This window comes from Phaseolus vulgaris, chromosome 5 (assembly GCF_051622355.1).
Source record: "Phaseolus vulgaris cultivar YP4 chromosome 5, ASM5162235v1, whole genome shotgun sequence".
NCBI classification, from domain to species: Eukaryota; Viridiplantae; Streptophyta; class Magnoliopsida; order Fabales; family Fabaceae; genus Phaseolus; species Phaseolus vulgaris.
The window spans coordinates 41,851,144-41,863,411 of NC_143502.1; the positions used below are offsets into that span (position 1 = coordinate 41,851,144).

At 27.2% G+C, this 12,268-nt stretch overlaps 1 protein-coding gene across 1 annotated transcript; it reads left to right on the forward strand.

The window, feature by feature from the left end:
• Window positions 1-7,014: 7,014 nt before the first annotated feature.
• LOC137835873 (transcription factor bHLH87) lies at window positions 7,015-9,121 on the forward strand. Its single transcript, XM_068644615.2, has 2 exons — window positions 7,015-7,171; window positions 7,627-9,121. The coding sequence occupies exon 2, from the start codon at window positions 7,721-7,723 to the stop codon at window positions 9,005-9,007; it is 1,287 nt and encodes a 428-aa protein (XP_068500716.2). The 5' UTR covers window positions 7,015-7,171; window positions 7,627-7,720; the 3' UTR covers window positions 9,008-9,121.
• Window positions 9,122-12,268: the final 3,147 nt, after the last annotated feature.

Consider the following 12,268-nt stretch of genomic DNA (forward strand, 5'->3'; position numbering starts at 1 on the left):
ATGAGTGAAGTGAACTGAATGACTCAATTTCTCAATTATCTCTATTTAAGATCAAAAAGTATTTTATGACATTTTGACATCTCGATAACTCTAAACCCTAAATAATGAGAGAAAGATAGTTGATGATTGAAGTCAACAAAATAAAATCAAAATCAAGCTCTATAATAAATATTAATAAATTATTATTAATAAGTGAACCCTAATGATAAGAAGTTTGGGTTTAGGGTAAAGAAAATACTCTAGATTGCAGGTCCATTATTTAATAATATAAATAAAATTAATGGATTTATAGATAGTTTTGGTAGAAAATTTATGACTAATTAAGATTTTAACTAACTTGATCGTCAGAGTATATTGTAGGTACATACTTCTCTCGTTTGTCAACGAGTTCGTGCATTCGTGAATGTAACCAAAAAACCTAGAAGATAGATAATTAAAGAAGATCGAGAAAATTATTGACAATTGTTGATTGATTACATCTTGACTCAAGCCCCCTAAGAACACAAACAATATATAAAAAGAAGGACCGACAAATCTAATGTCTTAACGGTTAGATTGAAGATGATGTTAAAGTTATGACTTAATTAATGTCTCCCAAATTAAGTACTAACTCTATCTAGTACATTCACTTTAAGAACCCAATATATATATATATATATATAATTTAAATTATTGTATAATAAAAAAAATCATCATAATTTTTACTAACTTTAACATGAGTTACATCAAAATTAATCAATCATAAATATACAGCTTGTTTTCATATAAGTGATGTTATTTTTATTTTCTATAAATGTAACATCTCTTTAGATAAAATTTTACATTATCATTTTTAAAAGGAAAAATAAAATAGTTCTTTAAAGTTAAAATTAATAAACTCATTTATAAAACCTGTTTTACACAAGTTTATCATTGAAAAATCACACATAAACTAATTTTAATTTATAATTTTTTTTTATACTTTTTCTCCTAATATTGTTTAGAGAAGTTATCTAAAGATACATTTACTCTATATAATAAGAGTATGAAGTCAGTATTGTACAACACAAGTGTTCAAAAATTCTAATATTTTTTTAAAAGTAAAATAAACTAATTGAGGAGACTTTTGTATTAAATGACCAGTCTTTTGGAATAGGTCTTTTAAATTATAATAGCATTTGTGTAGTTTCTAGAACTCAAGATTTTGAGAGTTTATTATGATAGAATATTAAAAGTGTGCATTGTATGATTCATGGTTTGGAGTGAAGACTACAAAAACTTGAAAAAGTCATGGTTGTGGGGTTCATCATCTTCTTTATTCAATGCTTTATTTAATTTCAACCATATAGAACCTGCAGTTTTCATAATACTCCTTCCTTCAATTCATTGCTCCATCCCTGCTTATCTCACTTTCTCTGAATCCATCCTCATATAGCTCTTGAGAAGACTGTTCATATGCAATAACTTGTTTTGAAAACTATGGGAGAATGAGATAAAGTGACAAATTAAGGTTACTTACACGAAGAAAGATAAAAAAAAAAAAAACTGAGTGGAAAAGAGATTGAAGATAAAATAAATGTTAGGATTAAGTAAAAAAAAAAAAAAATCTAAACTCAAAAACTACTCCATTAGGTATAATTAAATAACATTAAGACTTTACTATCTTCTAATTAATAGTTTATTTTACTTGAAAGAGATTGTAAATTGCTTAATTTGGTATTTTAATTTAAGTCTCTTACTATAGTCAATAATCACATACGAGATATTGTAAATTTTAAAACTCAAAACTATCACGATTTTGTCTTTAAGAGTTTCAAAAAGTTAATAAGAGAAGGTGTATTTAAATTACTTTTGATTTCGACTCCTACAAATCGTCTGATTATTGGAAGTACCAAGGATTCGTCTTCGAACTCACTTTTCTATTCTTTCTAATCGCAAAAACTATAAGAGAATGTAAATTCATCTTTAAAATATTTTTTTTCTCTTAAAAAAATTAAGAATCTTCTTTGAAATAATTTTCTATTCCCAAACTTGCCAATTAAAACTTAAAAAATGTTTTTTTAATTGAATATGATATCTATATTAGAGCAATTTTAGGACACGATGATTACTTTCTTTTTCTTTTAGCATAAGTTGGTCTCATTGTATTTTTAGCTATTGTTACCGAAAGAGAATGGCCACAAATGGATTTTTTTTAATCTTTCTTACCCTTCATATTAATTTGGACATTAGTTTTTGTGAATAAATAATAAGTAACTTAAATCCTTGTATATAATAGGGTTTGGTTGAAATGTTTTCTTTTCTGGTTTTTATGTGATTTTTTAGATAGTTTTCTTCTGTATATAAATAATAGACATAGATAAATTTTAAGTTTTCTTATTAAGTTTTTAGTATATGACTATTTTTTGTTTAGAGGATCTAATGATTTTTTAATTTAATATTTAATAAATAAAAAACTTTGATTTAAATATGTGATGTTATCTTCAATTTTACCATTTACTGTTTTTTTTATTAAATTGAAGTACCTGTTATACCATCTAAATTATTAAGAGTGATATATTTTTATTCTCTTTTTGTTATGTGTATTGATATACAATAAGAGATTTATTGATTTTTCATTAAATTGAAACAGCTGTTATACAATCTAAATCATTTAAGAATGGTATATCTTTATTTTCTTTCTTTTATCTACATTAAAATATGATAAATATATATAAATTATTATGATAAAAAATAAGTTAAGAAATTAATAGAGAAATGCTTTAAAAAATAATATAATAATAAAAATATAAATAAATATTTTTTGTAGAGTTTAAACTAATTTTTTTATAATTTATTAAATACGAAAATTAAAAAAAAATCTTTTAGTTCATGACTCGCACTATTAACCCTCCTATTTAATGAAAACATAGGAAATAAGAGGAAGAAGAAATATGCATATTGAAATTGTATAAAATATGATAATAATGTTAAGGATGGATGGTGGTTGGATCAAATGGCCACACCCATATCATAATACAACTCCTTTTTGCTTTTTTTTTTTATTACTAAGCAATTTTGAAATGTTAATTTGACAAATAAAAAGCAATGTTTTAAAAATATTGACTAAAAAATTAAAATGACTAATTTTATTAGAATATCTAATTGACATTTTATCAATTAGTAATTTTTATTTTTTAAAATTTATGTTTTAACTTTTCTCACATTTTATTATTAATTTTGTATATATCTTATCGAAGTATTAATCTTCTGATAACAAATGACGTGTGATGAAAAATACTAAATAACACAAGATCAAAATAATTTTCTTAAAAAATGAATAAAAAAATAATATTTTTCCTTTTCAAAACGTAATTGCTTCATTATAAATTTAGTAATTTAGTAAAAAATGCATGAAAATATTTGTTTTTGGTAAATTAAGAAGACTAACTTAAATAATAAAATTTATAAAATAATAATATTTGAATTGTAAGATATATAACTAAGTAGAATTTTTTAATGCACTTTGGTACTATTTCTAATATAAAATTATTCATTTAATTTACTAATTAATATTGTAATATACTATATATATTATTGAGTGTTGTTAATATTGTATGATAAACTATAAAAATTAAATGTATAAATATTGACCCAGAACATGAATAAACGGAAATAAAAAAAGATTTAATGATTTGCTGTGTATGAGCCTATCTAAACAGAAGTTGAACCAATGAAAAGTGGCCATGTCAGACAACACGTGGGCCCTACAATATAAAATAACATTTTAAATTGGGGACCATAAGCAGCTGGCTAATGAGCCGAGCCGAGCCGAGCGGAGCTGACAAGCCAACGGCTCACGTCCCATATTCTTGGGCTTGGCAGACACAGGCCCAAAGTGGGGCCCACCAAATTGAAAATGAACGGTCTCTAGAGTTTTCTTTCTCCATTCACACCTCATGGTTCAAAGTGTGTTTTTAATTGTGGAAGAAATTACCATCAATAATTTTTAAATTAAATTTATTCAAAAGTTTATAAATATCAGAAGAGTAGAATGTTGGTAATAAAACTTTAATGAACTTACCTTAAAGTTTTTTTACCATATTGTTTAAGAAATTATTATTAATATAACTTCAAAGATAATTGGTATAAAAATTAACAAACTAATTATATGTTTTGGTTACTTTTTTTTTATATAATTAATAAGATTTAAATTATGATGTTGATGTTTAACAATGTTACATATAAACATAAAAGATATTGAAGTGAAAGGTTATTATAAATGGGAGAAAAGAAGAAGAGTAGATGAAATAGATAAGAAGGTGAAAATGACATTTGAGTGTTATGAAAAAATTGAATGAGAATAAGGGAAAATATGAATGGTAGATACCAGGACAAATTCTTCTAGAAGCTAGGTTAAGTTATAACTACTATTTTTTTCATATAAAAATTCATCTTTTATTTCAAATTGATCTATCTCTTTAAATTCAGTAAAAAATTATTTATTTTATTAACATTCTTTTAACTATTAAAAATACTTTTAATAATAGAAATATGATTGTAAGTTTAACTACCTAAACTTTGAGAAAAGAACCTTATATGGTCCAGTTGCTTTAAAAGTGAATAAGTTATTGATTATTATTTTTTGAATTAAAATAAATTATACTGAATTTTATAAAAAAATAAATTATTAACAAAATTGAACTAACTGATATTAATTTAATTTTTGAAAATTAAATTGTTCTTAAATAAAACTATATTTAAACTGAACTGAATTATGAGATTAAACAATATAACAATAAATAAATAAGATATTTAATAGTAATAATTTAAACTACACATAATTTCACATAAATCAATAAAGCAACTTAATTAGAATAATATGTTAAAGAATACAAATTTATCTTAATTTAAAAAAAATTTTAAAATTATATTTATAAATACGATTCAATATAAACTAAAAAATCTCTAAAATTCTATTTATAAACACGACTTCATCCAAAAATTAAAATATAATAATCTAAAGTTAGGTTTTTAAACAATGACTTCTAAATAAAATACATTTAAACTGGCACTACTATAAGATAAGATTTTAACATTATAAAGGCGTGTTTTAAAATAACTTTTTTTATGAAGATGTTATTCCAAACATAACATACTTATTTACGTAATGTTAGAAAACAAAAATCCACTATAATGCCTCTTTTTGCCCTTAAAATTTTTATTTTTTTATACATATTGATGTAAAAAAAAGGATAAAAGCTATTGTTATTATTTAATTTTTTATATGTATAAATATATATGTCATGAAATGAGTTATTATTACTATTATGATTAGAGTTAAAATATTTACAAGTTATGAACATTATATTGGTCTTAAATAACCGATTTAAATTTTTTAAAGTTTTAATTTTTAGTTTTATGAATGGAAACAAGATAGTTAAAAAAGTAACATTTAAGTGAAGAGAATCAGGTTTCTCACATATATTAACTTTCACTAGTAAGAAAATAATTAAAATATATCTTTATCAGAATTTTTTTAAGTAACAAACAAAATTTTTAAATTAACATACGTTAACATGAAATATTTTAATATTTTTAATTTTAAATCTTAAATTTAAACTAAAGACAAAAAATAATTTCACATAAAAAACAATTTTCCATCAAAATTTATCCTATTTTTTTAAAATTTAAACTTACAATATTGTGGTATGAAACTCTAAACCATAAATCCTAAATCCTAAATTAACATTTAGGTTAATTAACTTGAAATATTTTAATATTTTAAATTTTAAATTTTAAATCTTAAATTTAAACTAAAGACGAAAAATAATTTCAAATAAAAAAAAACAATTTCAACATCAAAATTTACCCTATTTTTTTAAAGCTTAAACTTAATATTGTGGTATGAAATGTTTGTTAGCATAGGATTTGTATTGTAGTGGAGAGTGAAGAAGTGAGAAAGAAGAGAGAAAGAAGATGTTGAATGGTATGGGAAGCCATTGAATGAGGTGTAATGATGGGGTGCATGTGAGGAGCTTATGAGAAGTGAGACCCCTCCTTCCTTGTCTCCATGGCACCAATGCAATGAAATCAAACCAACTCAACTCCTTCAAACTTCACACAAACCTGACCAGACACACTATTCAACCAACTTTCTCTTCCTAATTTCACTCTTTCTTTAACAACAACACTATTCCCAAACCATCACTTTTCTACACTTTTCTCTCTTCTTGCCTTATTGCAAAAGTTACTGCAAGATAACTAGGTGGAAACAGTGTAACATTATTCTCAGTAAATAATCCTATTCAAACATATTCTTAAGCCAGTTTGATGTACTGAAAATGTCTCATTAAATTAAAAGATGTTATATGCAATAAATTTGACAGTATTTTAAATGACATAAGGACATAGAATCCTCTGTATTATATATTTTTTTACTAATAAATTTTGAAGTGTTGCTAGTATATTAGAAGATGAAATTGGGTTCTTAATACAACTGATATACATAAAAAGAAGAGAGGCAGAGAAGTTTTATAGATAAAAATATTAATATACAAGTAAAACTCACTCATTTGATTGATACAGGTCACTAAGTTTTGAAGGTGGAGCATTTGAAACTGCAGAAAGTTGAATCTTACATCAGTACTGTGGTTCTGATATAATCAGTAGATTCCTCAAGAATTTACCACTTCGACTTAAACAATTACAATAGTAGAAAGTGAAGAACATCACAAGGCTATGATTAAAACTATGATTAACAAAAATCTTTGGAAAGAGAGTGATGCTGTAACAGATGCTCTCACTTTCACTGCAACTTTACAGTGCGCATGGAATATCCATAAGCAACCAAAAAGAGGTCAGAGCTTTCCCCACTTAAAAAGAATACAAACAGATAATAAAATATTCAATCAGCTGAGATTCAAAATTTCCATGTCCCCGTCTGCAAAAATATAGTCTTACACACCCATTAGCCTTATCTTTTCCAAAAACCATTGTACTGCTCAAAAACTGTTAAAGCATATTATATACCCTCTCCTTTTTCTCATAATACATGATCAATGCCTATTTATTGTACAATTTTCTGACATAATTGTTCAAGTTCCAATATTTTTTTTCTAAAAGCTCATATCTTTTGTTCTTCCAATCTATATAAGCTTCCATTCAACAAACACACTGCACCATCAGTACTTGTATTCCATGGCATCTGAAGGTACAATCTTTATTCTCTAGCTTTTTATTCTCTCGTCAGTTTTGTATCTGGTCAATGTTTTGAAGCACTGAACTAAACTTACTGTTCATAATGAAACAGTACATAAAATTCAGTTGCCCCATCTGACATAAGCTTTGGTTGTTTTCTTTCCCTTCATCACAATCTTCATCCTACTCCGTTGAATAAGGCAGCTAATGCTACTACCAGATTGTTGTAATCCTTTTGGCTCTTTGTTAGTTTTCTTGTTTTGGAAACAGCTAGATCTACACTGGCATGCTCTTGAAAATTATAATTATATTTGTACTTAAGTATATATTTTTTAGTTTTTCACACATATAGACAGTCCTGTTTGAGATATGGCATGTGTTTACTACACATAATCATACATTTGGAAATATATATGCTAATTTGGTACCTATGTGTCTTCTGATATATGTCTTCAACATGATATATAGGTAATTAAGGAGGAGCAACTTTGTCTTTCAACAGTCAATTGGATCTCTTTTAGTTTCAGTTCATCAGTGATTGTTGTCAAGAAATCAATCACCTATGGACGGTCTAAGTTGGGATTCCTCATCACAACTTGTTGGTAACATACCGAGCTTGTGGAGTAGTCATCCTCAAGACCTTGAAGGAGAGTATCATCATTCCTTGCCACACCTTTTTTCAAGTGTTCTCAATCAAACAGGTTATCCATATCCCTGTTCTGAAAAAGAAAGGGAGATGGTTCACCCATCCACTTCTGAGATAATGAGTATTCTGTCACAAAGAACAGCAACCATGCCTGTGAAATCAGGAGCAGCTGGAGCCAGTTGGGGAGAAGCTTTAACATCCCAATCATGTCCCTCCCTTTCTGCCAATATGAACCAAACTAGCAATTATCAAACAGATTTCAACATGAGCCACCAGCAAGAACACCTTATCAATGGTATACAAAACGGCAAGGCTACCTGTTCTCTTGAGTCACTTGATTGCTTGCTTTCAGATACTAAAAATGGCAACACAGACACGTCTATCGAAGATGATGGGATTTCCATGATGGTTTTATCTGACTGCACAAACTTATGTAACTTCAATTATGGCAGTGCAGTTTCCTCGGGTGAATCTGAGAGCAATGCTTCCAATGCAAGAAACAGTGACATGCAGTATCCATCAGTGAATGAGCTGGATGAAACAGTGTCTCAAAGCTTCTCAGATCAATATATCAGTCAAGCAAGAGTTATAGATTCTGAAGTTATTTGCACAAAAGGGAGCAATTCATGCTTCAGCATTGCTCATAATTCTTTCAGGCTTGTCTCAGAGACTTCACCAAAGTCCAAGAGACCCAGATGGGATAAGCATCCTGGTTCATCAAATATCAACTTCCAGCAGCCAAATTCATCTGTGTCACCTTCCTTTGAAGAACCTGATCCAGAGGCAGTAGCACAAATGAAGGAAATGATATATAGGGCTGCAGCTTTTAGGCCAGTGAACTTGGGATTGGAAGTGGTGGAAAAGCCTAAGAGGAAGAATGTTAGGATATCAACTGATCCACAGACTGTGGCTGCCCGGGAAAGAAGGGAGAGAATAAGTGAGAGGATTAGGGTTTTGCAGAAGATTGTGCCTGGTGGAAGCAAGATGGACACTGCATCAATGCTTGATGAAGCTGCAAACTACCTCAAGTTTCTCAGAGCACAAGTCAAAGCACTAGAAAATATAGGTAACAAGCTTCAGACAGTGAATTCTCCTCCTAACATAGCCTTCTCTTTCAACCCTTCTTTTCCCATACAAACACATTTCCCCCTCCAAAACCCTAGCGGCCACACCCACATCCAACATTCCAAGGGTTGGAAATGATTATTATCGTGGAAGAGAAGAAAAGATGTAAAAATAGTCTCAGAACTCATAACCTCTAATTGTATTTCATTCGGGTCTTTGATTAACATATGCTCATATATGTCCTACCCAAAACTTCAATTTTGTTCATAAGTAGTAAATTACGTCTTAATTTTCTTCAGAATATCTAGTTTTTTATCAGTATAAAAACAAAAAACAAAATAAAATGAGACGATTGAAGATATTCTAACTCTTATACAAATAATCTCAACACAAGTTTCTTATAAGTTGGGATCCTACATTACAACACATCAGTCACATTAACCTACCATAACAAAATTCTAGAGCACATCAATATACAATTACATCAATCCTCCAAAAGAACACATTTTCAAGACAAGACACAAAAGTCCAACAACTAAACTTGATCTTTGTCAGCAAACATAAGTAAACCAAGCAAACATAAGTAAACCAAACACCTAAGCGCCAAACTCATTAAACCGACCTTACAATAAGGATATAGAAATAAAAAAACCTGCACAAAACACACAACGACGTATTCCAAATCAGAATATTTACATCAATTCAGAATATATACAGTGAGAGACTTGTTTAAAATTCTCATCAATCACGGCAATTTTGTAGCTGCTATCATAAATCATGGGCATGCACGAGTGAGTGAATCAAGGCAAGCTTTTAATGCTTCCACGGCATTGCATTTTACTTTTACGAACGAAAGATGGTTATGGTAAAAGTATCGAAAGTAAAGAAGTGAATTACACAACCTTTTAGCTTACAGAAAGGTGTAGCAATTATAACACCCATGATTATATGAAAGGCTAGAAAGTGATTGGCACTTTAAGTTGGTTTTAAAATAGTTTGATGCAGTAGTACTCAAAAGTGTTCTTCTTTTGTTTGAGATCTTGAAGGTTTTCTTGAAGAACAAGTGGTCTGTTAGATAAATAAAGAAATGCAAGAGACATTCCCTCAAGAGATGTGAGCTGAGTCAGTGGTCCTGTCTCCTTGATTCAACCCAAAGCGTGCTCTTGAAAATCAGTCTAAACTCATTGCTGGGCACGTGTATATTCTTCTTTTTTGGCAGGGGTGTTTGTCATAAAGCAAACCCGTGTGTCTTATTCAGAAGTTGAGAAGAAGGTGTTAAATATTAGTGCAAGTAATGATATTGTTAATGATGATGAGTATGATAACGATGGCTAATACTACAACGAAACATGATGTGGGTGGTAATGTGGAAGAACATGGATTATTTTAATATGGCTCGAATATCTTGGCTAAGCACATGCCTCTTTGCAATGCTACTGTATCTGCATGTGGCGTTTTCCAGTACAAAATGAAACCCTTTCGGCCTTTCGTCTGTCATGCTTTAGAATTATTCTTACTTTTTGTTCACCATTCATCATCACCAAGTATATATAATCTCCCACTACTTCTTTCAATCTCAAGTTTATACCATTTTCTTTTTCTATTCTCCAAAATCTAATGTTTCTTGCTTTATATGACATATCGGAAAAGGATACATTCACAACCCATAAATCTATAGATTGTTGTATACAAATTTTTGATGTGATGAGTTTAGAACTAAATATATATAATAAAGAGTAAGTTGGAATTAAATAATATAAAAAAATATTAAAATAATAATATTGAGAGTTGTTTTTTTTAAATAAATTAAATTAAAGGACTACTTTGGGGTAACCCAACCCATATACACAACCTAAAGGTTACACCCTCTTTGGTATAGTAGTACTGAGAGTTGTAATGTGATTGTATAAAAGATGTGGGTTGCCAATGTATCATTACCCTAACATATATAACTCTTATGTATTTCTATCAACCTTCGGATATCACTGTTATTACTACAACAAGAAAATCATTAAATAGAAATTAATTTTAAAGATTAAAATAATTAGTTACTATATTAAGTGAATTAAAGGTTATTTTATAAATTAAAAATTTATTAATATCTAAAATGATTTCTATTATTAATAAAAATTTATAAAATAATTTTAAAATTGGTATCTAAATTAATTATCAAAATTTTAGCTACTAATATATAGATTAATTTAAAATATAAGTAATTAGGAGTTAAAATCTTGGTAGCTAATGATTATATACCAATTTAAAAACTACTTTATAAATATTTATTAATAATTAAAACTATTTTATATATATCAATAATTTTTTAATTTCTAAAATAAGTATATAATTTAGTTAATATAATAATTAATTATTTTTTTTATCTTAATTTTATTGTAATTTACTAAAAAACACTCCAGTACTAAAGTTAATAACTTCAAAAGATCAAAGATATAAAAAAACAAACCTAATCCATTATATAATAATGAAACTTTATAGAGATTATCATTATTTATATAAAATTCGAAACCTAAAAAAATACCAACATGAAATAATATAAACATGGCTTGATGTCATGAGAGTTCTGGCTTTTTTCACTATTTTTTATTTAGTTTATTTACTTCCTAATATATTATGATACCATGGCTAAAAAAAGGAAAAAAAGTTAAAAAAAAAATAAAGTAGCAAAAGTATCAATAAAAAATTACAAATTTACAGTTACAAAATTATACAAAGGAATTATTTTTCCTAGTTGAGGATTGTTTTGCATCTGTTGATGGAAAAAATAATGTATCTTTAAATATTTCCTGGATATTACTTTCTTTTATTTAGTTACATGATAAAAAAATATGATTAATTAAATTTTGAGTATTTCATAAATAATTTTGAATATTTTAAATTGAGTTTCTATTAATTTTTTTTATTACCGTAAATGTCTATTTTTTTTTATTAAAATGTCGATATTTTTTGGCAACAAGATGGTGTGTTTCAATAAAATTTGTCGGTCAACTCAGAAATTGAGAAAAAAAAATGAAAATGAAAAAAAATAAATAATAAGCACTTCATTCGACAAAATCCTATAATATACTATTCACACACAAAAATTAGACGCTCAATAATGCTCAAAATGTTAAATAAATTTAAAAATTTTAAAAGTAAAAAAAAATATAGAAAAATACAAATTCTGTTAGTTACAAAGTAAATAAATTATAATGTTCAAATATTTGAGTAAAATAGAAATTATTGAAAGTAAGAACATTATCAGAAAAAAATTCAGAGAGTTAAAGAATTATGAATAAATAAATTATACTTAATATTTTTAGATATGTACTTCAAATATTTCCTCGCTTTAGCCATTTTTTCTTGATTTAGCTCATTTGTTCTACAAAATGACACAAAGCAATG